This window comes from Patagioenas fasciata, chromosome 27 (genome assembly GCF_037038585.1).
Source record: "Patagioenas fasciata isolate bPatFas1 chromosome 27, bPatFas1.hap1, whole genome shotgun sequence".
Lineage (NCBI taxonomy): Eukaryota > Metazoa > Chordata > Aves > Columbiformes > Columbidae > Patagioenas > Patagioenas fasciata.
The window spans coordinates 1,786,342-1,807,945 of NC_092546.1; the positions used below are offsets into that span (position 1 = coordinate 1,786,342).

The following is a 21,604-nucleotide window of genomic DNA, read 5'->3' on the forward strand; positions in this document are numbered from 1 at the left end:
GACCACAAAACACTCCAAAGCAGCAAAGCCAAGGTCGTCCCATCACCCTCCTGCCCCACACGACGGGAAGAGGGAGAGCAGGTTAAGACAACCAACATTGCTCCTGTTTTAAATATAAGGCAGCATTACTTTTATTCCACCTGCCTCATTCTTCCCATCTCTCTTGCCTCACGTGGGGCTGAGCACGGTGACACCGCACAGCTGGAGAGCGCACAGCTGGACACCCCACAGCTGGAGAGGGCACAGCCGTGCCCAGGGTGGCACAAAATGAGTTTGTGCATCAAGCTTGAACTCAGGAGAGCCCGACTTTGTGAACGATGCTCCTTTAATGGAGATCACGGGTGTTCTTCATGTTAGTCCTCAAGTCCATCAGGTTGTGCTTCCCCAGGCTCAGTGACATCTCAGCCACTGGAGATCTGGCCCTCAGCTCCCCTGGGGTGACGGAACATAAAGCAGCAACTGAGAACGGCAAACTGCAAGGGGAAGGAAAAAACTATACCCCGCAATTTAAATGACATCTTGCCAGACGTCAAATGAAACGGCAAAATAATCTTGAATAATTCTACTCTTGCAGAATCACAACCAGGCCACCAGCAGGTTATGGCACCATTCAAACACCCAACTTGAAGAGCAGCCTCCCAACGTGGCCAGAGCTCGAGTTACGTTAAGGACAAGTTACCAACACCAGCCCTGCCAAACAACTGTGTGAAATCAGCTACCTCCAAAGCAGCAGATCTCTGTGCCTCCTATGGAAAAACACATGGAACAGCTGGGGAATTACTCTGAATTACTCAATTCAGCAAAAGAGTAGGGACCCGACTGGCTCCCAGCCCAGCACTCCCCTCCGCGGCTCAGCCTCCCCCAGGAGCTCGGTGCTGGCTGAGGTCGAATTGCTCCCACATCTTCCGGAGGAGAAATTCAGAGGCATCTCCCATGGTACAGGAACACAGAGAATTTGAATTTGAAGAGTCAGTAGTTTGACAGAGCTTCATCACTGAAATCTCCATGAAGTTTAAACGAAGAGTTATTAACCACTCTGCCTACATGGACCCTCGAAGCACAGAGAAGGCATTTTGCAGGGGCCACCAAGGCCCACGTGAGCGCATCGCTCAGCAACAGCTCCCGCAGGCACCGCCGGCGCCGCTGCAGACGCAGAAAGCAGCGGCAGTGAAGCCGGAGCAGCCGGAGCACGAGGCACAAGCCGAATTCACCATCGCTCCCCTGCGCGGCTGGGAGAGATTTAACGTTGCACAGTAAAATGAAAAGTGGAGTTTGAGCTGCTTGGAGTTTGGCCGGTACCAAGCTCCCCGTGTCACCGACGGTGCCGTCCCAACAGCGCGCCGCAACGCTTTAATGACTGCAAACGAGGCAAAGCTGCCCTCGTCTTGTAATCCGTTAATTCCTCCCAGTTCAGGAGGCTGAGCTGTTTCACACAGAACAAAGACACGAGCTTGTTGTGTGCGGTGTTCCCATGCCCAGCTGATCTCCAGCCCTTTCACAAGCAGCAGCATATCTGCCCTGGTTGGTCTGGTGACAAACCCCCATCGGTCTGGTGACAAACCCCGGCCCATGTCACCCCGTTTCCTCTGCCGGACAACGAACACCGGCCCTTCCCCTCCGAACCGCGGAGGTGCCAGAGCAGCAAACGGCTGGTTTCCAGCTTCTCTTTAGTCTTCCCCACCCTCTCCAATAGACAATTTCTGCAAAGAGAACACGCAGATTTTGCTGATTACAGAGGAGACGAGGACTGTGCCCCCTCGATGAGCGCACAAAGCCTTCGCACCCCTCATACCAAACGCAAACCGTACAGGCAGTGATTTGACATGGCAAGGTTGGTTTTCTGCAGCTCCAGATGTAACGTCTGCAAAGCTGTGCAATCAGCCAGAGGGACAGCTCCTCTAACATTAATTTGGCAACTGTACAGAACATGCAATCTCCACGCTAAAAACAATTTAAAAAAACGCACACCACACTGCTGTTCTTCACATTTCAATTATTTCAGCCTGTTTCTGTGTAAATAAGAGAACCCTTTACACTAGAAACCAACTCTCTTGTCATCTGTGTTTGTATTTTTTAAACAGAATCAGGGAAGAGCAGTGATTTTACAGCATTCAAAGGCATGGGAGTAACTTACATGGTGAGAGACCCGCAGGCTGTCCCGGAGCTGCGAGATGATGAAACCAGCCGTGGTTCCCAGCAGCATCGGACAGGCCGTGAGCACTGGGGCAGCTGAACACGTTGAAGCCACCAGATCTCCCCACGTGCCCTGACTCAGCCTGGGTTCTGCACCACAAACCAGTGTGGAAACCCACACGTACGCTGAGGAAGCCACAAGAACACGCAATGGAAGAAGACAACACTTAATTAGGGGTTGACAGCATTTTCTGTTCAAACATGTGGGTGAGAAGAGACAAAGTGACAGAAAAGCTGCTCCTATCACTTTTAGCTTTTTAATTACAGAATACGTTTCCGAGAAAGTCCTGAGGTTAACTCAGCTACCAGCAACACTGCGACTCACACAAACAAGCGTTTGGGTGCTTAAGGAACAGGGTATTTCTGAGACCTACCTAAAGAAGGACAAAGCCCAACACGACCATATCATCCTTGGCTCTTCAAGGGCTGCTCGGCGAGGCCGGGCCGCCCTTTGGGGTCACCCAGGGAGGAGCTGGAGAGCTGGAGGGCAGGAAAGGCAGCAGAGGCTTCCCCAGAAAGACAAAACTCACTCTGCACTGGTCGCCACTTGGGTTGTTTAAATGACCCTCTTCTTTCTTGTGCTTTTGTTGCTTCCTTTCAGCATTAAACAGCCTTTTGTTCCCAGTCCATTGATGGGCAGCAAATGCAGAGAGGGTCCTTGTGCCAGGGATTCTGCTCTGCTCAAGACTTATAGAAAATTACAATATTTTGCTCCTTTAAGTTTCTGCACCAGCAAGATGGACTTAGAAATAGTGAAATACCACTCAGAGGTATTGCCCCAATAGTAGCTACTCATTGGGAGCCCACACCAAACAACTAGGGCTTTGCACCCAAATAATGCTTTACAAATAGCTTCTGTCTAGCCCTAGGGATGCGATCACAGACACCCAGCCCGAAATGACTGAGCAATTCTGTTTTCGAGCACATTCACAAGGCAATCCAGCCTGCAGGCCTAGAAGGCGACATCTTGGCAGATACCTGAAGGAGAGCGGCAACAGGTTACTAAGCAAATTAAATTTAAAGGGGACTATCGGAAATTTTGATTAGAGACCTGGAAAGACTTAATGGGAAACAACAAACTCCACTTAGGGCTGCTTCTACTGTTCTGCTGCCATTTATGCATTCAAAATACAGAGTCACAACTCTCCTTCACCCTTCCCCTCTGCTCTGCCCTGGGGAGACCACACCTGGAATCTTGTGTCCAGTTGTGGCCCCTCAGTTCCAGAAGGACAGGGAACTGCTGGAGAGAGTCCAGCGCAGCCACCAAGATGCTGAAGGGAGTGGAGCATCTCCCGTGTGAGGAAAGGCTGAGGGAGCTGGGGCTCTGGAGCTGGACAAGAGGAGACTGAGGGGGGACTCATTCCTGGGGATCAATATGGAAAGGGGCAGTGTCAGGAGGATGGAGCCAGGCTCTTCTGGGTGACAACCAGTGACAGGACAAGGGGCAATGGGTGCAAACTGGAACACAGGAGGTTCCACTTAAATATGAGAAGAAACTTGTTCCTGGTGAGGGTGTCAGAGCCTGGCCCAGGCTGCCCAGGGAGGTTGTGGAGTCTCCTTCTCTGCAGACATTCAAACCCGCCTGGACCCCTTCCTGTGGAACCTCAGCTGGGTGTTCCTGCTCCATGGGGGGATTGCACTGGGTGAGCTTTCCAGGTCCCTTCCAACCCCTGACATTCTGGGATGCTGTGTCTTCAAGAAAAGGAGGTGTCAAGGTCGCCGCTTTAAACTTTCCAGGGTCTGGAGACAATGCACAAAACCTGCAGCCTGCTCCAAACCCCACGGTTCCTGCCAGCTCCCCCGGGACTGCACTGCCCGGGCAGACATAACCTGCTCCACTCCCCTTTCCCACAGCCACGCTGCGATTGGAGCATCTCCTGCCAGCAACACGACCGGCGTGTCCCCGGGATGATCCTGCCCAGGGTCCATCGCCGCCCCCCAGACGCAGCCCAGCGCTCCGTGCACCGCGAGCCAGCAAACAGTTCCCCCTCCAGCTCCGCTGCTGACACCCCCAGCACGGTGCAAGAGACGCGATGGTTTCTGGCTCGTGAGTCGCAAGTTCATGATGTTCACGTAATGCCTGCAGTTCCCATAGGCACAGAGGGAACTGATCTGGTACCGTGAGGTCCCAGAGTACACGCGAGTGCCGCATCCACGCTGGAGCAAAGCGCCTGCCAGGCCTCTGTGGATTAATCCTGGTCTACAGGAACATGCTTGGCAGCCCGAAAAGGCGAACAGGAATCATCAAACGTGACGAAGACGCGAGCGGCACGCGAGGAGAAGGGGTCTCTGGGGCTCTGCTGGGTATCGCACAGACCCGTTTCTGGACGCGAGTGGCTGCGACGGAAAGCCGTGTTCATGAAGACAGTCAATACTGGAATTCCTGCTGCTGCTTTTCAAGCTGCAGCCACCTTATATGGGAATATCATATTTAATAAGACGGTGCATCTGGCAAGAGCTGATAATGGTCATGTCAGTGAATGACTCCAATAATCATTCCCAAATTATCTGCTGCTCACACTACAACCACTCGGGTCTCTCCCGGAGGATTCTTGCAGGAGAGGCCCCGCCAGCTCCCCACGGGGACACGGCAGCAGCAGCTTTGCCAGCCGCAGATCCAGCAGCGGCGTAACGGGATATTATATACAGGTCAATGCCAAATGCTAGTTAATGAAAATTAGATTAATCATTCTTCGTCCTGGGTTCTCAGGGATTCATTTTCCAGCCTGTCCTGATACCGATCCAGGAGGGCTGAGCATCCTTCGGCAGCCCAGGACTGTACAAATATTGCCTTTCGCTGCTCCCAGGCCCCTGAATTCCAGTTTCCCTATTTGTTTCCAGCCAACTCACATCTTAAAGGATAATTAATTTACCAGAGCAGCCTGAATTCTATTTTCATTGCCTTCTTCCTTCCCTGCAGCTGAGCTGTGACTTATTGACTGTGAAGGAACTGTAGGGTCTGTAAAAGTTCAAGGCGCAGGGTGTTTTTCTGCCTGTTTTTGCCTGGCTGACTCCCTCTGTCATCATCCTCAGCACCATTTCACGGGAAAGAGGCATGTGACATCCAACTAAGCTGTGAACCATAATCATGCTGGGGATGATGTTTATATTTGATTTTTCCTCAAGCTGATAAGCTCTCTCCAATTTCCCTCCTCATCACGTTGGTATGGATTGAACTGCTTGTGCCCCACGGGCTGGAATTCTTCTCTTATCTCTAATTTGCTCACTGAAAAAATCGCTTCCAGCAGCCCTTCGAAAGTCACTTCAAAGTTATCGTTGCAAGGAGGGAAGAGCTGCAGTACGGTTCTCTGGCTGTCGCAGGCCGCGCTCTCCGGGTGACGTGCAGGTGTCACCAGCGCCAGCAGCACCCAGGCACGGCCGGGAGCTCCGCTGTGCCGTCCCCAGCGCTGGCTACAGCGGGACAGCTGTGGAACGGGAGTACGAATACTTGTAAAATCATTCCAGCTCCCGACAGCAGAGGAACCAACCCCTGAAGAACATCTTGGAGGCTTCTGCCCACAAACGCTAGGCACGCTGCAACCCACAGAACAGGAGAGGCGAGAAACAGAAATAAGTCGGATATCAACCCTACTTCCCCGTCGGGCTGAGAATTTCCACCTTTGCCAGGAGATGGTGGAGACCAGCTCTGCCACCAGCTTCGTACCGACAGCTCTCCAAAAACCTGAGCCCCCTTGGAGAAAACGAGTTTCCAGACCCTGTCTCGAGGTTGTGTCCTCACCCGACTGTTCCTGGGGCCGGGGCAGCCCAGGCTGAAGGATTCCGGAGCTCACCCGGCACCCAGACATGGTCCCAGCAGTGCTACCACGTCCAGCAAAGTCCTGACACCCTGTGGGCCCCTCCCAGGGAGAGAAGCTGCGGGTTCTAGGGGAAGGCACGGAAGCCACAGACGCCCGTTAGATTTTGAAACTCCCTTTTTAGCCACAGTGGTTACAACACTTTTAAAAACCTCAAATCTGGGTTCTCAGAACGGGATGAATTGGGCCTGTGTGTTTCTGCATGAGCCCAGCTGCTGGCACTCAATGGGGTGTTCTCCCTTCAGCAGACGCTCCGTGCCTCAAGTCAACCTCCTGTCAAGGTTTCCCTGACTTCCAGCCCTTCGCCTCCATCCAGTTTTATTCCCGTACCAGATAAACCAGCCCCCTTCTTGATATTTACTGAGCGCTTGGGGAAGGTCTCTGCTGACTCGATCCACAGTCTGGATTAACCCCCTCGTGTGCGCTCAGTCAGAGCCCAGCACAGCGCCAGCCCCGCTCTCTGCAGAGAGCCGGGAGCAGACCTGGGCTACACTGGGAATTCTTCACCAACAGCACGAGTGCTACGGTGAGCGGCACAAGGCACGTGTATAGGTGGTCACGAGCACTTCACCTCCACCGCTGCTTCAAACAACAAAAGCACCAATGCTGTGCACACTGAATTGGATTTGTCGCCATTGGCTTTGAAACAGTCAACAAAACACGACAGTGCTCAGCACAAACCCCTTCTGCTGCTGGGCGCATCGCTCTGGCGCGCGGTGTCCATCTGCTGTGAGCGGGGCAGAGAGCACGTCACCCTGCTCCGCCGGCAGCGGTCCCGACCGAGCGCCCCGGCACAGCCCAGCCCCAGCCGTGCCTCTGCCTGCACCCCCTGAGAGCCACCTCCAGTCCCCCTGGTTTCGTTCTCTTCCAGAAAACACTCATTAGCTGCCAAGCACCTTGTCCCCAGCCCTCCTGGGAGCTCCAGTTACAAGCGCAGCTGAGGCCGAGTGACACAATTTGGACTCTACCCAAGCGAGGAGTAAGCAACTTGACTCGAAAAAATCAAAGCATCGGTGAGATTACTGGCTCCGTTTCATCTTTTTTACTATCAGCATAAGGTAAGACAGCCGACAGGTTCACAAATTCAGATTTACTTGCAACAGGTAGAGAAACACACACTGCCTGCTTCAACCCTCCAGAGACAGTCCCCACAGAGAACTTGTCTGGTCAGGAGCAACAACCCTCTACCCTCTCCAAAACAAAGAAAGGTGACAGAAATCAGAAGGATGAACACACCACAAGCTGTAGCACAGCGTGCTGGGAGCAGGCTCCCAAAAAATAGATCGAGCAGCGTGTGGGGAGCGCCAGGAGCGGCCTCGGGAAAGGCAACGTGCGCCGAGGCAGCCCCTCCGACCCCTCGCAGCACCACGGCCTCAATCTCAGCACCCGACCAAAAATCACCTTGCATCCAGCCCCACTCAACAGGGATGACATCTCTACAATAATCACAGCTTCAGCTGGAATTTGTTGGTTTTTGAAAGACCTAACGATCCTCATTTAAAGGCCTGAGGAGAAGGAGATGCTGTCACAACACAACCAAAACCTGGTCACCTTGTACAGGCTCTGAGCTACACGTCAGGCCCACGAAGGAACGTTGTCAACCCAACAACAGAACGGGGCTGCATGATCACGTGCAAAACTAAAGCCAGCAATTTTGAGGTTGTTAATGAACTATAAATTATTAGGCAGCAGAGGCAGGTGCACTTGCACAGCCCCACATCTCTGGCCCTGCCGACCAAGGGACCCCAATCACTCGCTGTCGCTGCCGGCGGTGCTGCCAGGCTCGGGAAAAGCGGCCTCAGGCTCGGGCTGGCTCCTGCCTCTAGAAACGGGCTCACCCGTCCGGCCGCTGCCGGGGGATCCGGTGCCGGGGCCGCCCGGGCCCCGCGGGAGGGAGCGATGGAGCCGCAGCAGCTCCCCGGCTGCCACAGTAGCACCCCCCAGGAAAACGGCCGCTCCAGACCCTCCCGAGAGGCCCATCCCGGGGGAGAACCGGGGGGAGCGCGGCCCGGGGTCCCGCTCGCCAGCCGGGCACGGGAGTTCTGCTGCCCGCGGGGAGAAGCCCCGGAGCGGGGCGGGCCGGCCCGTGCCCTGCACGTTGCCCCGGTGGTCGCAGCTGCCCCTCCCCAGCAGGCAGCGGCCGGGACAGCCCGGGGGACGCGGGGCAGCCCAGGCCCGCCGGTCCCGCAGCCCCTGGGGGTCCCGGGCCGAGGGGCGGAACCACTGCGGGGCCGCGGGGCTGGAGCGGCCGTTGGACGGGACCACGCGGCGTCCCGGGGGGGCCTGGACTGAACCACCCCCGAGACCCCGGGGGATACAGGGCACAATGCTGGGGGCCCGGCCGGGAGGTACCACTCAGACCCCCCGGGGGGTGCAGTTGGGCTAAACCACTCCCGGGTCGGGAGGGGACGGGACACGGAGACACACATTCCGGGACAACCGGCAGGAGCGGCCCCTCAGGGGGACGGCGACACGCGGGGAAACACGCCGGGGAGCCCGGCCGAGGGTACCGGCCGCCCGGTGCTCGCAGCGCGTTACCTCCTGCCGCGTCCAGTCCCCCCACGCCGGCCTCCGGGGTGATGGCACCGGCACCCGCCACGGCCGAGCCTTCCGCCTCCTCGGGCACCTCCAGCTCCATGGCCACCGCGAAGGCCGCGGGCAGGGCAGGCCCGGGGCAGGACAGGCCCGCACCCGCTGCCGCCGCCGCGCTCCTCCCGGCTCCGGCCGCCGCCGCTGAGGAGACTGGGAACAGCGGGGACCATAGAGTGCGGGAGGTGCCGCGGCTAGACACGCCCCAGCAGCGCAGGGCGGAAAGGACCGCGGCCAGCGCCGGAAGTTGAGTGGTCCCCTTCCGCCAGAGTTAATCGCGACTCGGGGGTTGGCTGTCGCGATAGCCCACGGGCTGTGGGCCCGGGCCCGGGACCGTTCCCGGCTGGAAGACGCGGGGAGAGGGACGGGGCTTCGCGCGCCACAGCGCGGCGAGAAGAAAAGCCATTCCTCCCCCCTTCTCCCTAGCGGGCGGGAGGCAGCACGGCGCCGCGCGGGGGCGGGGTCCGCCGGTCGCCATGGCAGCGGGGGCGGGGCCGGCCCGGCGCGCGCTGTGCGGGTCCGGCCGGGCCCGGGACCCGGAGCCGGGAACGGCGGGACCTGACAGCCAGTCCTGAGCGCCCCCGGCGCGGCGGAGCCTCCGCTGTCCCCCGCGGGGCCGGGGCCCTCCCGGTGCCGGGCGCCGCTTCCCCGCCCTCCCCCTCGACGTGTCCACCGCGAACCGCGGAGCCTCCGGGCCGGGCCTGACCCGCCGCCGAGCGCGGGCAACACCCCCGGCCCGCTCCGGGGCCGAGCCGCCCCGACCCCGCTCCGCTCCCCAGCCCGGGCCAGGCCCGGCTCCTCCCGGTCCCGCGGCGAGCCCGGCCCGTGGCACCATCTAGTGGCACCGCCCGGCCCGGGTGCCCCGGGCTGCGGGTCAGCGCTGGGTGCGGGTCAGCCCGGGCCGGTTCTCCCGGCCGGTCCCTTCGCGCCAGTGTGTCCCGGTCCCCGGGGGACAATCGTGTCCCGGGCAGGGGAAGCCGGCCCGGCGGTACCGCCCAGCCCTGGGTGCAGGCGGCCGTAATGATGCTGCTCGGCCGCGTCCCCGGCCCGCGGGGCTCCCGCCGCGGCCCTGCGCACAACGGCAGCCGGGGGCCCAGGGGAGGCGGCGGCCGGGCCGGGGACCAGCAGCCGCCTGGCCGGGAGGGGCCCCGGGCTCCCCGAGGGGCTGCGGTGAGCAGGAGCCACTCGCTGCCGGTCTGAGGAGCGGCGGGGACAGCGATGGCTCCAGCTCCGGGCTGGCGGATGCTGGCTGGGGGGCTCCGGGGAAGCTGGTGTCCCCACGACACCCCACCGCAGGGTCGGGACGACCCGTGGCAGCAGCACCGACCCCGACTGGAAGTGGCGGCCTGGACAGAGAGCAGAGGCGTGGAGCTGATTTCGGTCACCGTGGGAAAGCCGCCCCGCTGCAGGAGGAATGACGGGGGGCTGGTCCCCAGGTGGGGGCAGAGGAAAGGGGGAGGGGAGGAAAGGGGACAGCAGCCATGGTGTCACCTTTTCCCCCACAGCTCCCCCAGGACCAGGAGCCCCAGGCTGGCCGATGTCCCTGTCCCTCTTGGGGCACTGGTTGAAGACATTTGGGCATCCTGGGGACTCCCAGGCAGGGCTGGAGGGAGGGTTTGGGGATCAGGGGCAGCGAGGGTTGGTGCAGAGCCCCCACCCCCTTGGAGAGGACTAGAAAGGGGAAAGGACACCTGTCCTGGGCACCAGCACCCTCAGTGTCCTGTGAGCCTGCTCCTGCCGGGGGCTGCGGGGGGGGGTGGATGTGGTTGAGCCACCAGCATCATGGAGGACAAAGGGACAGCCCCCATGACTCCTACTGTGCCCGGGACACTGCCTCGGGACCCCCTTCCTCCTCCTCTCCTCCTGCAGGCAGCGTCTGGCCCACAAAGGGTTAAGCAAGGCACCCTGGAGTGACACCACTGCCACCAGCCCGGGAGCTCGGTGGCTCCTTCCTGGTCGGATCGGAGGCTCGGTGAGTGCCTGACCCTGTCCCCTGGGATCTACCGGCCCTGCTTTCCATCTGGGGACAGGGACCCAACCATGCTTTCGTCTGGGGACCTGGTCACGCTTTGCCCCTCTCTGAGTGGCTCCACGACCTGGTGGCCCTCCTGGAGTCCTGCCCCAACTGCAGGGAGATACCTGGGGGGGATCCTGGGACCCTGCTGTCACAGCTCCGTCCCGAGGGCTGGAGGACGTGCCTCGGTCTGGCTGATTTACACCCTGGCTGGCTCAGACCTTCCAGAGACCCCTTTCCCAGGATCAGCCCATTGCCATGTGGGTGGGGGAGGGTTAGAGGAGCTTCTGGGGGGACCCAGGCCCCCCGTCCTGCACAGCCAGGACCAGACACCGGACAAGCAGTTTTGCAGCACTGGCTGACACCAGGGACCCCACTGATCCCAGGCAGGCTGGGGGGTCCCAGATTAAGGACCCCCATTGGCATGGGTGTTGGGAAACAGTTTACGGGTGCTGGGAAGCAGGTTATGGGTGTGGGGATGGCTGTGGGGCACCGCTGGGGTGGGCGGGGTGCGTCGCTTTCCAATAAATAACCTCCCCACCTGTTGCTGTCCTCATAGTGGGCATTGCTGGCAGCGTCATCCGGGGCCAGGCACAACCCCGAACAAGGACCTTGCAGTGGGACGAGTGGCCCCGTTGCAGCCGGGGCTTTGTTTGGTGTTAAACTCCCTGGAAATGCCAACCAGGGTGTGTGTGGGGCGTGTGGGGCTCTCGGTGTTGGGCGTGCTGGGCTGTGGTCAGCTCTGCCCAGATACTGCCCCTCCCGGCGGGGCCATTTCGAGTGCGGGCTGGTTTCTGTAGGAAACCGGCTGAGCCGGCTCCTCCAGCTGCCAGGCTCGGCCTTTGGCTCTGGGCAGGCCCTGCGCCAGCTCCCCCGGGGAGACCGGGAGCAGGACTGGGGCTTTGGCAGCACCGTTGGGTGCTGCCTGTGCCGGCTGGCGAGACAGGAGCTGCTGTCATCCCCACGCTGTACCCCCCGCCTACGAAGAGCCGCGGGCAGCAGCGAGACGCAGGTGTGTGGCTGATTTGTGGCTTCCTGGTGATGGGACAGCAGTGGGAGCTGGCTGGGGACGGTGAAGGGCTGTGTGGGGTAGCAGTGGGTCAGCCCTGGCACAGCGGATGAGCTGTCACACCAGGGAGGGCGATGCTCTGGCTGCTTCACCATTGGGGTCTCTTGGACCTGTAGCTTGTGCCGTGTCACCCGCGGGTGTCCAGGGAGACCGTGAGCACTGATCGGCCAACGCAGTTCAGCTCACTGGTATGGCAGGAAACCACCCACCACCATGCTGGGGTCTCCTGTTTGTTAGCGGTGTTACAAACACCGGGACAGGTCCAAAGGTGCCACCGCAGTGGTGTCCTGCTCAGCCCCTGCCACCCCTGGGCATGTGTGTCCCCACATGTTGAGCACTGGTGGGTGCTGGGTGGGCACTCGGGCTGGTTTCGGTGGCTCATGACGCAGAGCGGAAACCCGGACTCTGCCCTTGGCGCTTGTGGGCGCAGCCCGGCCAGCTGGGGCTGTTTCTGAGGCCCAGGTGAATGATTACACCGTCCTGCCCGGCGCTGCCGTGAGCTCGGTCTCGTTTCAGGAGCCCCATTCTGGGGCTGAGCCGCCGTGCTGCCCCTGCAGTGTCCCCACGGGATCCCTGCTCAGCATTGCCCACGGGCCTCAGTGCTCAGCTCTGATGCCCCCTGGTCCAAACCTGCCCCGCTGTCAGTTCCCAAAGGGGCTGTGGGTATTTCCAGCTTCCTGTGGTGCCAACATGGGGGCCAGGGCACGGTGGGGAACCGGCACAGCCCCTGGCACAGCTGTCCCAGAGCCCTCGGGCGCCGCGGAGCCATGTGGGTGCTGCAGGGGACAGGGCAGCAGGGCCAGTGTGGCCAGAACTGGGGGTTGCTGCCGTGACTGAGCCACTGGCCAATCAGAGCCCTGGAGATCAGCTGTGGCTGAGCCATTGGCCAGTCAGAGCCCTGGAGATCAGCTGTGGCTGAGCCACTGGCCAATCAGAGCCCTGGAGATCTGCCGTGGCTGAGCCATTGGCCAATCAGAGCCCTGGAGAGACTTGTAACAGGACAGATATCAGCCAATCAGAATCCGAAGATGTGCCACAGCAGAGCTATTGGCCAATCAGATCTGCTCTGGCAGGGCAGCCGAGCAGTGTCCAGAGAGACCCATGGCAGCAGAGCCAACCAGATCTTGGGGTCCTGCCGTGGCAGAGCTGCCAGCCAATCAGCACCAGGGGTAGTGCCTGTGCCTCGGCTGTCAGCCAATCAGCACTGGGGAGATGTACCCCTGCTGAGCTGCTGCCCAATCCTCGATGGTGACACAAGGGCAGCCGGCACCAGACCTGGCAGTGCCAGCATAGCTGTGGCCCATTGTGCCTGTGCTGGGTTCTGCCTGTGCCGTAGCGGTTCCTGTGCCATGGCGGTTCCTGTGCCGTGGCGGTTCCTTTGCCGTGGCGGTTCCTGTGCCATGGTGGTTCCTGTGCCGTGGAGGTTCCTTTGCCATGGCAGGACGCGTTTGGGCGCTGTCAGCACGGGGGTGCCCAGGTGGGAGCAGGACGGGGTGACCTGGCTGGGGGACGTTTCACTTCCTCCAGTTGTGGGCGGAGGCTGCCATGGGCAGGCGGTGGGTGAGGGTCTGTCCTGCCCAGCTGTGCCACTCCGAGGGGTGAGGACCTGGCGGTGGTGGCATCATTGCGCCGGGCTTGTGGATTCCTGTCCTCATCGCCCTGGAGAATCACTCGATGGTTTCACCCGGGTTTCCTTGGCATGTGCGATGGCACAGACAAACCCTGGCCCTTCACATCCCCTGATCACAGCGGCTCCTCCTGTCCCACTGCATGGGAAGTCACGGGAGGCTCTGGGTGCGCTGTCGCCCACCCCACGCAGGGATCCCACGTCTCTCTGGGTTCACACCGACATCTCCTCTGGGGACCTGGAGCTGGTGAATCCCAAAGCGGTTGGCAGAGCTGCTGGCTCTGCTGTGGTGCTGGAGCAGGAGGGTGGGACGGCACCGAAGCAGCACCCTGGGGTCTGTGAGCAGGACCACGAGGTCGGTGTGGGCAGGTGGTCTCAGCCATGGAGATGGGTCCTGACCTGCTTGTCCTGCCTAAAACCTCCCCTTGTGTGCACATGTGGCCAAGGAGATGGAGCTGGACCCCTGTGATGGCGATCTTGCACTGCATGGAGCAGCTCAGGGTTTTGGAGACTGCTGCCATGGGGGGTGAGCCGGGTGTGACGTGGCTGTGAGTTCTGGTGTCCCTGGGGGGTGCCTGGGCACTGGGGGGGTCTGTCCCCTGCACCCCTGCTGTTCCCGGTGCCTGCGGCTCAGCTTTGCTTCTGCTCTTCGTTGCAGCCCGAAGTGGGGCTGAGGAAGGGGCCAGTGGCTGCACAGAGGAGCCGCAGCCAGTCTGTGCCCCCGGCCACTGGGCAGGGGCTGCCACACGGGCCAGCTGCCGCGGCCGCCGTCCCGCGCTTGTGCTGGTGGGTGCCCAGCATGGAGGAGATGGTGATCTGGGAGCAGCACACGGTGACGCTGAGCAAGGTGAGTGTGGCCCGGGCTGCCCATGGGAGGGGATGGGTCTGTGGGGCTGCTCTTCCTGACCCCCGTCTGCCCGTTCCTGTAGGACCCTCAACGGGGCTTTGGCTTCGCTGTCTCTGGGGGCCTGGACCATCCCAACAAGGTGACTGGGGACACAGCGGTGTTCGTTTCGGATGTGGTGGCCGGGGGACCAGCGATGGGGCGGCTCCAGTGAGTGCACGGGGACGTGGGGACATGGGGAGTGCTCACTGGGAAGGGCAGTGAATTGGTCCTGCTGGGACAGGGCCAGCACCACTGCCACCCTGCCCGGCTGGGTTGGGATCCCTGGGGTAATGGGGTCCCGCCAGCTCCCCGGCTGCGATTTCCCTCCCAGGAGGAAGGATCACATCGTGATGGTGAACGGCCTCTCCATGGAGAACGTCTCGTCCTCGTTTGCCATCCAGACGCTTAAAACCTGTGGCAAGATCGTCAACATTGTGAGTGGTGCCTACGGCGGGCCAGGGTCGGCACTGTGCGCGGGGCTGCCCTGCGCCTGTCCCCATCCCGGCTCCCCTGTCACACACACCCCAGGTCCTGTTGGGGGCTTGGCAACTGCTGTAGGAACATCTGGCAGAGGCAGCTGCACCCGCCATCCTCTCCTTCTCGCTTTCCACTGCAGACACTGAAAAGACAGAAGAAGGTTCACCTCCCCATCAGCAAGAGCAGCCCCAGGTCCCCGGCTGCGCCCCGGCGCTACGATTCAGACGAGGACGATGGGCTGCACGGTGCGGATCCAGCCCTGCGCCGCTCTCGGGACGACCTGGACCACAACCAGGGCTACGACGGGGACTCGTCCAGCGAGAGAAGCTCTGGTGACCACCGCGTTGATGGCCGCCAGCACAAGCCGGTGTCCCGGAACCGGAGGCAAAGCCAGGACAGCAGCCACCGGCGGCAGAGCCGGCACCGCTCTGCCAATGCCTTTGGTCACGAATGGGACACCAACGGCCTGGCCCTGGTGTCCGGCTTCAAGCGGCTGCCGCACCGGAATGTGCCCACAAAGCCCATCACATCGGTCCTGGTGAAGCAGAAGCAGAACGAAGGTGAAGGCCTCCTGCTCCCTCTGTCCCTGCGTCCTGTCACCTGATTTGTGACTGTGTGTCCCCTGGGAGGTGATGGCGCGGTTGATGCAGGGTCTGGCTTGTGGTGGGTGGGCAGCGCAGGCTGTTCACCGAATGTGCCAGGACTCAGCCCGTGGTGGCAGAGCTGAGCTTTGGGGCTTCCTAGTGCCCCGAGGGGACCCAGGGTGGGCTCGTGGGGACGGTGCCCAGGGGGGCCTCGGGCGGGTCCTGCACCCGCCTGGTGCTGACGCTGTCGTGGTCTCTGATGCAGAGTATGGCCTGAAGCTGGGGAGTCAGCTCTTCATCAAGCACATAGTGGAGAGCGGGCTGGCGGCGAGGGACGGCGCCTTGCAGGAGGGAGACCTCATCCTGAAGGTATGGGGTGCACAGCGCTTGCTGGGGATCTCATTTCCCCGTCTTTGGGTGGCTCGTCCCTAGTGTCACCGCAGGGGACAAGCCAAGACCTGCATGCCAAGGATGGTGGCTTTACGGGCTTGGTTGGGTGCCCACACTCTGCCCCAGCTCCCAGTCGGCACTGGGGACCCTGCGGGCTCTTGGGGACCCGCTCCCCATGATGCTTGGGGCAGCCCCGTGGCATTCAGCCAGGGATTGTGGCTTGTCCCGCTGTGTCCACCACACTGTCCCCACGGCACCTTGTCCCCTGCCACGTGTGCGTGTCCCCGCCAGGGGAGCTCAGATGTCAGGGTATGTCAGGTGAAACAATGGTTAAAGTATCTGGGGAGGAGCAGATGGAGGGAGATGCTCCCCAGGGGGATTGGACTGGAGGATCTTTTGAGGTCCCTTCCAATCCCTGACATTCTGTGTGTGATGATTCATCTACACACATGGGCCAGGCAGAGCCATGGCTGCTGGGAACTGGGGCCAAAGCAGCTCTGGGACAAGTGGGAGGGATTTTGTTCCAGCAATCGGGTGGGAAAAGCTGCTGAACCTTGGGGAGACCACAGCCCCACAGGCCGCTGGGGGCCCGACTCCCCAGTACCAGTGTGGTGCGTGACTGACAGCCCTGGTCAAAGTAAAACTGAGCTTCGGGCGGCGGCTGAGCAGGGCTCTGCAGCTCCTGCCTCCATGCTGGGCCCCCTGCAGCTAAAGGTGGGAGTTAATTAGCCTCACTAATTTGTTTCCTCAGTGCAGGATGAGGCCCCACTGGGAGGCATCCAGGAACAGGGACATGGCCTAGGACAGAGGAAGCTGTGGGAGCTGGGGCTGGACTGGAGGGGCTGGGAAGGGACTGGGAACGGGCTGGGAAGGTGGCAGTCGGAGCATCGCGTTGGAGCGATTCCTGGGGGTGACTTTCCCAGGAGCAAGCACCCTGAGGCCTCCTGCTCTGCCCCCAGATCAACGGGGTGCCCAGCGAGGACATGTCCCTGGCTGACACCCAGCAGCTCATCGAGCGCACGGAGGGGACCCTGACGCTGCTCGTCCTCCGGGACAACCGGCAGTTCCTGGTCAACATCGCTGACATAGATGACAGCCAGAGCGACAGCTCCCGGATGGACGGTGAGGGGACACGGTGACGGGGACAGATACATGGCACAGGGACTGGATGATCACTGACGTGTCTTCCCTCCTGTCGCTGCAGACATCTCCGACATCAACTCTGAACAGTCCCACCCGCCATCCCGTGAGGCCTCCCCGCCCCCTCCAGCTGCTGCCAGGATGAGTTCACCGTGAGTCCCGTTCTGTGCCCACCAGCCCCGTCCCCGCCAGGTCCCGCTGCGCTCTCTGCCTGTCTGCAGGGGCTGGGTCACCACGGGGGTGGCTCTGCCATTTAGTCCCAGCTTGCTCCGCTGTCCCTGCTGTGGCACTGCCTGTTTGTGCCCATCCAGCGCTGGCCCCGTCACCTGCCCAAATCCTGTCCCGACTTTGTTCCAGGGAGGGGAGACGATCAAACAGGGACCCTGCGACCGACATGATTGTGGACAACGCTCGGGGCCCTGGTGAGTGAGCTCAGCTGAGGCCAAGGGAGCTCAGGACACTGAGGGGGCTCTGGGCTCCTGCGTATCTCGCTGTCCAACCCCCCCGGCAGCCCCCGCCGTCCCCTGGAGCCGCTCTCCTTCCCCACAGACCTGCTGGAAGCCGTGGAGGGGGCCGGCAGCCGCAGCCCCCACGCCAGCCCCGCGACCCGAGCTGCACGCAGGGACGGGTGCGTCTGCGAGAGGCAGCGGAGAAGGGCTGGGGGAGATGGGAAGCTGCTCCGGCACAGGGTTGGGGTCACAGTGCTGGTGACCCCCTGTGCTGTCCCCGACGTGTCACTGCCGGGCTGACCATGGCTCCCCCGTGGCAGGTACAGCGCTGACTCCAGGATCGTGCACTTTGTGAAGGGCAGGAGCGCTGGCCTGCGCCTGGCTGGCGGGAACGACGTGGGCATCTTCGTGTCGGGCGTGCAGGAGGGGAGCCCGGCCGAGAGCCAGGGCGTCCGAGAAGGGGACCAGATCCTGCAGGTACCTGGGCACGGGAACGGCTCCGAACGCTTCTGCAGCAGGACTGGCACAAACCTCTTGGGTCTGGGGATCAGGATTTCTGCTGCTGGGCATCGATTTGGGTCAGTGCCCATGGCCTGTGCCCATTGGCTCTGCAGGCACTGCCTGGGGGGACGGTCCTGGCTCTGGCATTGCTAACACCCAGCGGGGTCCAGGCAGCATCTTGGCTGGCCCAGGGGCCCTCCCCAGGGTCACTGGGGGTGGTGGCGGGCGCTCAGGTGACAGGGACTGGTCACCTCTCCCACCCTGCCCTGGGCGCTGCCATCGCCAGAACTCCTGCTGGCACCTGCGCCCTCTGTCCTGCCGGCAGAGCCGTGTCCAAATGCTTTTCCATGGCAGGTGAATGACACCAGTTTCCAGAACCTGACGCGCGAGGAGGCCGTGGAGTATCTGATGAGCGTGCAGCCGGGCGAGGACATCGTGCTGCGGACCCAGAGCAAGCAGGACAGTGAGTGACAGCCAGACTCATCCTGGGCTTGTGCCTCTCCCTCCTCCGTCTCTTCTGAGCAAGCATCAGAGCTGCTGGACTTGCCGCGGCCCTTTCTGCCCCCGCAGGGTGGTCCTTCCTCCCTGCACCCCCTCCTCCTCCAGAGAGGTGGTGGGAGAGGACCAAACCATCCTGGCTCTGGTTGTGCCTCAGCATCCTGGATCTGGCCTTTCTGGCACCATTGCTCAGCCTGGAGCGGCCAGTGTGTGCTGAGGGGTCATGTCCTGCTATTCACAGCACACCTGAGTGAGCCATGGGAGGAAAAGGTGTCCCCAGCGCCCTCCCTAGCAGCCTGGGCTCCTGGGGAAGCTCCCAGCCAGCCCAGCTCCTGCCCAGACCCCTCCAGCACCTTCTGCTGCAGCATCTTCCTCCTCAGCCTCTGATGGTCCCTCTCGCCCTGGGCTCCAGTTTACAGGAAGATGATCTCATCCAACGTGGGTGACTCGTTCTACATCCGGACACACTTTGACTTCGAGAAGGACACACCGTCGGGGCTCAGCTTTGTTCGTGGGGACGTCTTCCACGTGCTGGACACCGTGTACCGCGGCAGGCTGGGGAGCTGGCTGGCTGTGCGCATGGGCAGGGACCTGCAGGAGCAGGACAAGGGCATCATCCCCAACCAGCGCAGGTAGGGATGGAGCCAGGAACGGCCCCAGGATGAGCAGAGCTGGGGGGAGGCTCCCCAGTGGGACAGGGACATGGATGGTGGCTCCAGCAAGAGGCAAAGGCTGGTGGAGCAGCACTGGGAAGCGGGAGCTGTTGAAATCCCTTCTTGGGTGATGGGGCAGCCGATGCTCAAGGTCCCAGAGGAAAGGGGCTGCCACAGCCTCACCAGCTGTGCTGCTGAGCAGGGACACCAGCTCCTCGCGCCCCACTCCTCAGAGCCCAGCGAGACAAGGCAGGGGGTAAATCCAGAGGCGCCAGGTCCTGAGCCCTTTCCCCTCCCAGGGCCGAGCAGATCGCCAGCCTGGAGTCAGCAATGAAAGCTACATCTGGTGCCAATGCCTCCGGGGCACGGGCCGAGTTCTGGAAGCTGCGGGGCCTGCGGGGAGCCAAGAAAATACTGCGGAAGAGCCGCGAGGACCTGTCTGCCCTCACAAAGCAGGGTCACTACCCGCCCTATGAGAGGGTGGTCCTGAAGGAAGGTGGGTACTGGGGCTGAGTCCCTGTCACCCAAATGCACCCAGGGGACTTCGGTTCTGGGGCTGCCCCACTGCAGGTGCCAGTGGGCTCCACTCCCCTGGATGAGTCCCAGGCCTGCAGGCACCTCGAGGAGCGGGGCTGGAGCCCTGGGTGCTGCCGGCTCTGCCCTCGCCCGCAGCTTCCCTGAGCCGCTCCGTCTTCTCCCCACAGCCAGCTTCAAGCGGCCGGTGGTGATCCTGGGCCCCATCGCAGACATTGCCATGCAGAAACTGAGCACGGAGCAGCCCGAGCTGTTCGAGATTGCCCGTATGTACCCCCCATGCTGGGGGAAATTGCACCCAGCAGCCAGACCCTCAGTGTCCGCGACCCGTGGGAGCTCTGTAACTGTGGCTCTGGCCTGATTTGGCCTCATTGGCCCCTCCCTGTGACACCCCAACACCTTCCTGGACTCGTTCACCCTCTTCCTATGCATCATGACACCAGCTGAGACCCAGACATGCCCCCCCTTGAGGGACACAGCCCCGGGGCTGGGGACAGCCAGACCCAGCCTGGGGGTGCCAGGGCTGCTCGTCTCCCCCAGCCCCTCTCACGCCACGTCTCCCTGTCCCACAGCGAGCATCCCCCGCGATGGGGCGTCCTCCAAGGTCATCAAGTTGGACTCAGTGCGGCTGATCGCAGAAAAGGTGAGAGACTTTCCCCGTGTCCTTGGAGCCGTCTGGGCCAGGGCCTGGGGGAGCCCGGGGCCGCCGTCCCCATCCCCAGCGGGGCTGAGGGCCGTGCCCTGCCCCAGGACAAGCACGCCTTGCTGGACATCACGCCCTCGGCTGTGGAGCGTCTCAACTACGTGCAGTACTACCCGGTGGTGGTGTTCTGCGAGCCTGAGAGCAGGCAAGGCATCAAGGCCATGCGGCAGTGGCTGGCGCCCGACTCCAGGAAGAGCTCCCGGCGCCTCTATGCCCAGGCCAACAAGATGAAGAAGCACTGCAGCCACCTCTTCACCGCCACCGTCAGCCTCAGCAGCAACGCCTGGTATGAGGCCATCAAGGACATCATCAGGACACAGCAGAGCCAGCCCGTCTGGACGGCGGTGGAGCAGGTACAGGGCACGGGGTCCCTGCGGCACAGCTCAGCCTGCTGGGGCTGCAGCCAGGCCAGGCACCCGTCTCGGCTGCTGGGGTCCCACGTCCGTGTCATCCCCACCCACAGGCAGATCTGGCACGGGAGGACAGTCTGGAGCTGCTGAACCCGCCGAGTGCAGCAGCCTCGGGCTACCTGACCTGTGACAGTCGTGCCAACAGCGACTACGAGGACACGGACGGCGAGGCGGGCGCCTACACTGATGGTGAGGCCGGCGCCTACACTGATGGCGAGGCTGAGGACATGTGTGACCAGCCCGGGCTGGCCCGCTCCTCCGAGCCAGCGCAGGAGTCCCCAGGCCATGGCCTGAGCGAGCAGGTGGGTCCCCTCATGCTGGTCCAAGGGGCTGATGGGGGTGGCACAGTGCCCGGCTACGGGGGCCAATTCCTGTCCTGTCACCTCCCACCGCCACAGGGTCCAGCTCTGGCTCCCTGTGGGGGAACACAGCGCAGCCCCCGGCATGGGCACAAATCCTCCTCTGACCCCATCTCTCTGGCCATTCACAGGTGCCCAAGCAGCAGCAGGAGCCCCGGTGGGGCCAGCACCATGACAGCATCAGGTACCAGGGGGCTGGGGCAGGGCCTGCGGAGCCACCGGTGCCAGCTCTGCCCAGCAGGGACCGTCCCCATCACCCATCCGGTGGGGGGACAGAGGGGTGATGCAGTGTTTTGTGCCCCAGGGAATACGAGCATGACGCGGTGAGGAAGAGGTTCACGCGGGCCAGGGATGACTCGGATGAGGATGAAGGCTACGAGTGGGGTCCAGCTACAGACGTGTGACAGCACTGCTGGCTTGTGCCACAGCCCCTTGGGCCAGCCCGGCCCCAGCCCCACGGGCCGGCCCAGGTGGTGCCACAGAGCAGCACACGGCCAGGCTGGGCCTCATCCTGCTGCACCTGCACCACCAGCTGCCTTTAGTCCACAGCCTCTGCTGCTGGAATAAAACGAAATGTTTTGATCTGCGGTTCCGTGCGTGCTGGGTGGCGGTGGCAGGGGACACACCTGCAGCATGGTGGTCTCGCTGGGACCCAGGCAGGTCTCACCCCAAGAGGCGTTGGAGCAGGAATTGGCCGCAGGTTGTGCCAACAT

At 61.9% G+C, this 21,604-nt stretch overlaps 2 protein-coding genes across 10 annotated transcripts in view; one reads left to right on the plus strand and one right to left on the minus strand.

Annotated features, from left to right (window-relative positions):
- Positions 1-8,782, minus strand: part of PIP5K1C (phosphatidylinositol-4-phosphate 5-kinase type 1 gamma) — a 49,465-nt gene extending 40,683 nt beyond the window's left edge. For 2 of the 6 annotated variants that reach the window (XM_065857985.2, XM_065857984.2), the window contains exon 1: positions 8,547-8,779. In XM_065857985.2, the coding sequence (XP_065714057.1) occupies positions 8,547-8,646 (100 nt within the window). In that variant the 5' untranslated portion in view covers positions 8,647-8,779. Of the gene's footprint in view, positions 1-8,546 lie in introns of all 6 variants that reach the window. The other 4 variants (XM_071799608.1, XM_065857981.2, XM_065857980.2 and 1 more) reach the window with 4 other exon arrangements.
- Positions 8,783-8,904: 122 nt separating this feature from the next.
- On the plus strand, positions 8,905-21,473 carry TJP3 (tight junction protein 3). 4 transcript variants are annotated; one of them, XM_071799604.1, is made up of 22 exons: positions 8,905-10,033; positions 10,467-10,569; positions 11,171-11,623; positions 13,966-14,154; positions 14,237-14,361; positions 14,525-14,627; positions 14,810-15,230; positions 15,520-15,623; positions 16,604-16,766; positions 16,849-16,936; positions 17,142-17,206; positions 17,334-17,412; positions 17,554-17,710; positions 18,089-18,197; positions 18,645-18,864; positions 19,185-19,381; positions 19,590-19,685; positions 19,992-20,062; positions 20,170-20,475; positions 20,586-20,834; positions 21,023-21,075; positions 21,196-21,473. In XM_071799604.1, the coding sequence occupies exons 1-22, from the start codon at positions 9,816-9,818 to the stop codon at positions 21,293-21,295; spliced, it is 3,669 nt and encodes a 1,222-aa protein (XP_071655705.1). In that variant the 5' UTR covers positions 8,905-9,815; the 3' UTR covers positions 21,296-21,473. The 4 variants fall into 4 exon arrangements, with proteins under 4 accessions (XP_071655705.1, XP_071655706.1, XP_065714210.2 ...); XM_071799605.1 differs by having other exon boundaries at positions 17,560-17,710; XM_065858138.2 differs by lacking the exon at positions 11,171-11,623.
- Positions 21,474-21,604: the final 131 nt, after the last annotated feature.

What these genes read in the sequence shown, in the direction of transcription:
- TJP3 (XM_071799604.1), top strand. Translation starts at nt 9,816, where the DNA reads ATGGCTCCAGCTCCGGGCTGGCGGATGCTGGCTGGGGGGCTCCGGGGA. An exon ending in GAAGCAGAAGCAGAACGAAG is followed by an intron (nt 15,231 to 15,519) that starts GTGAAGGCCTCC and finishes TCTCTGATGCAG; the next exon opens with AGTATGGCCTGAAGCTGGGG. An exon ending in GCTGCCAGGATGAGTTCACC is followed by an intron (nt 16,937 to 17,141) that starts GTGAGTCCCGTT and finishes ACTTTGTTCCAG; the next exon opens with GGAGGGGAGACGATCAAACA.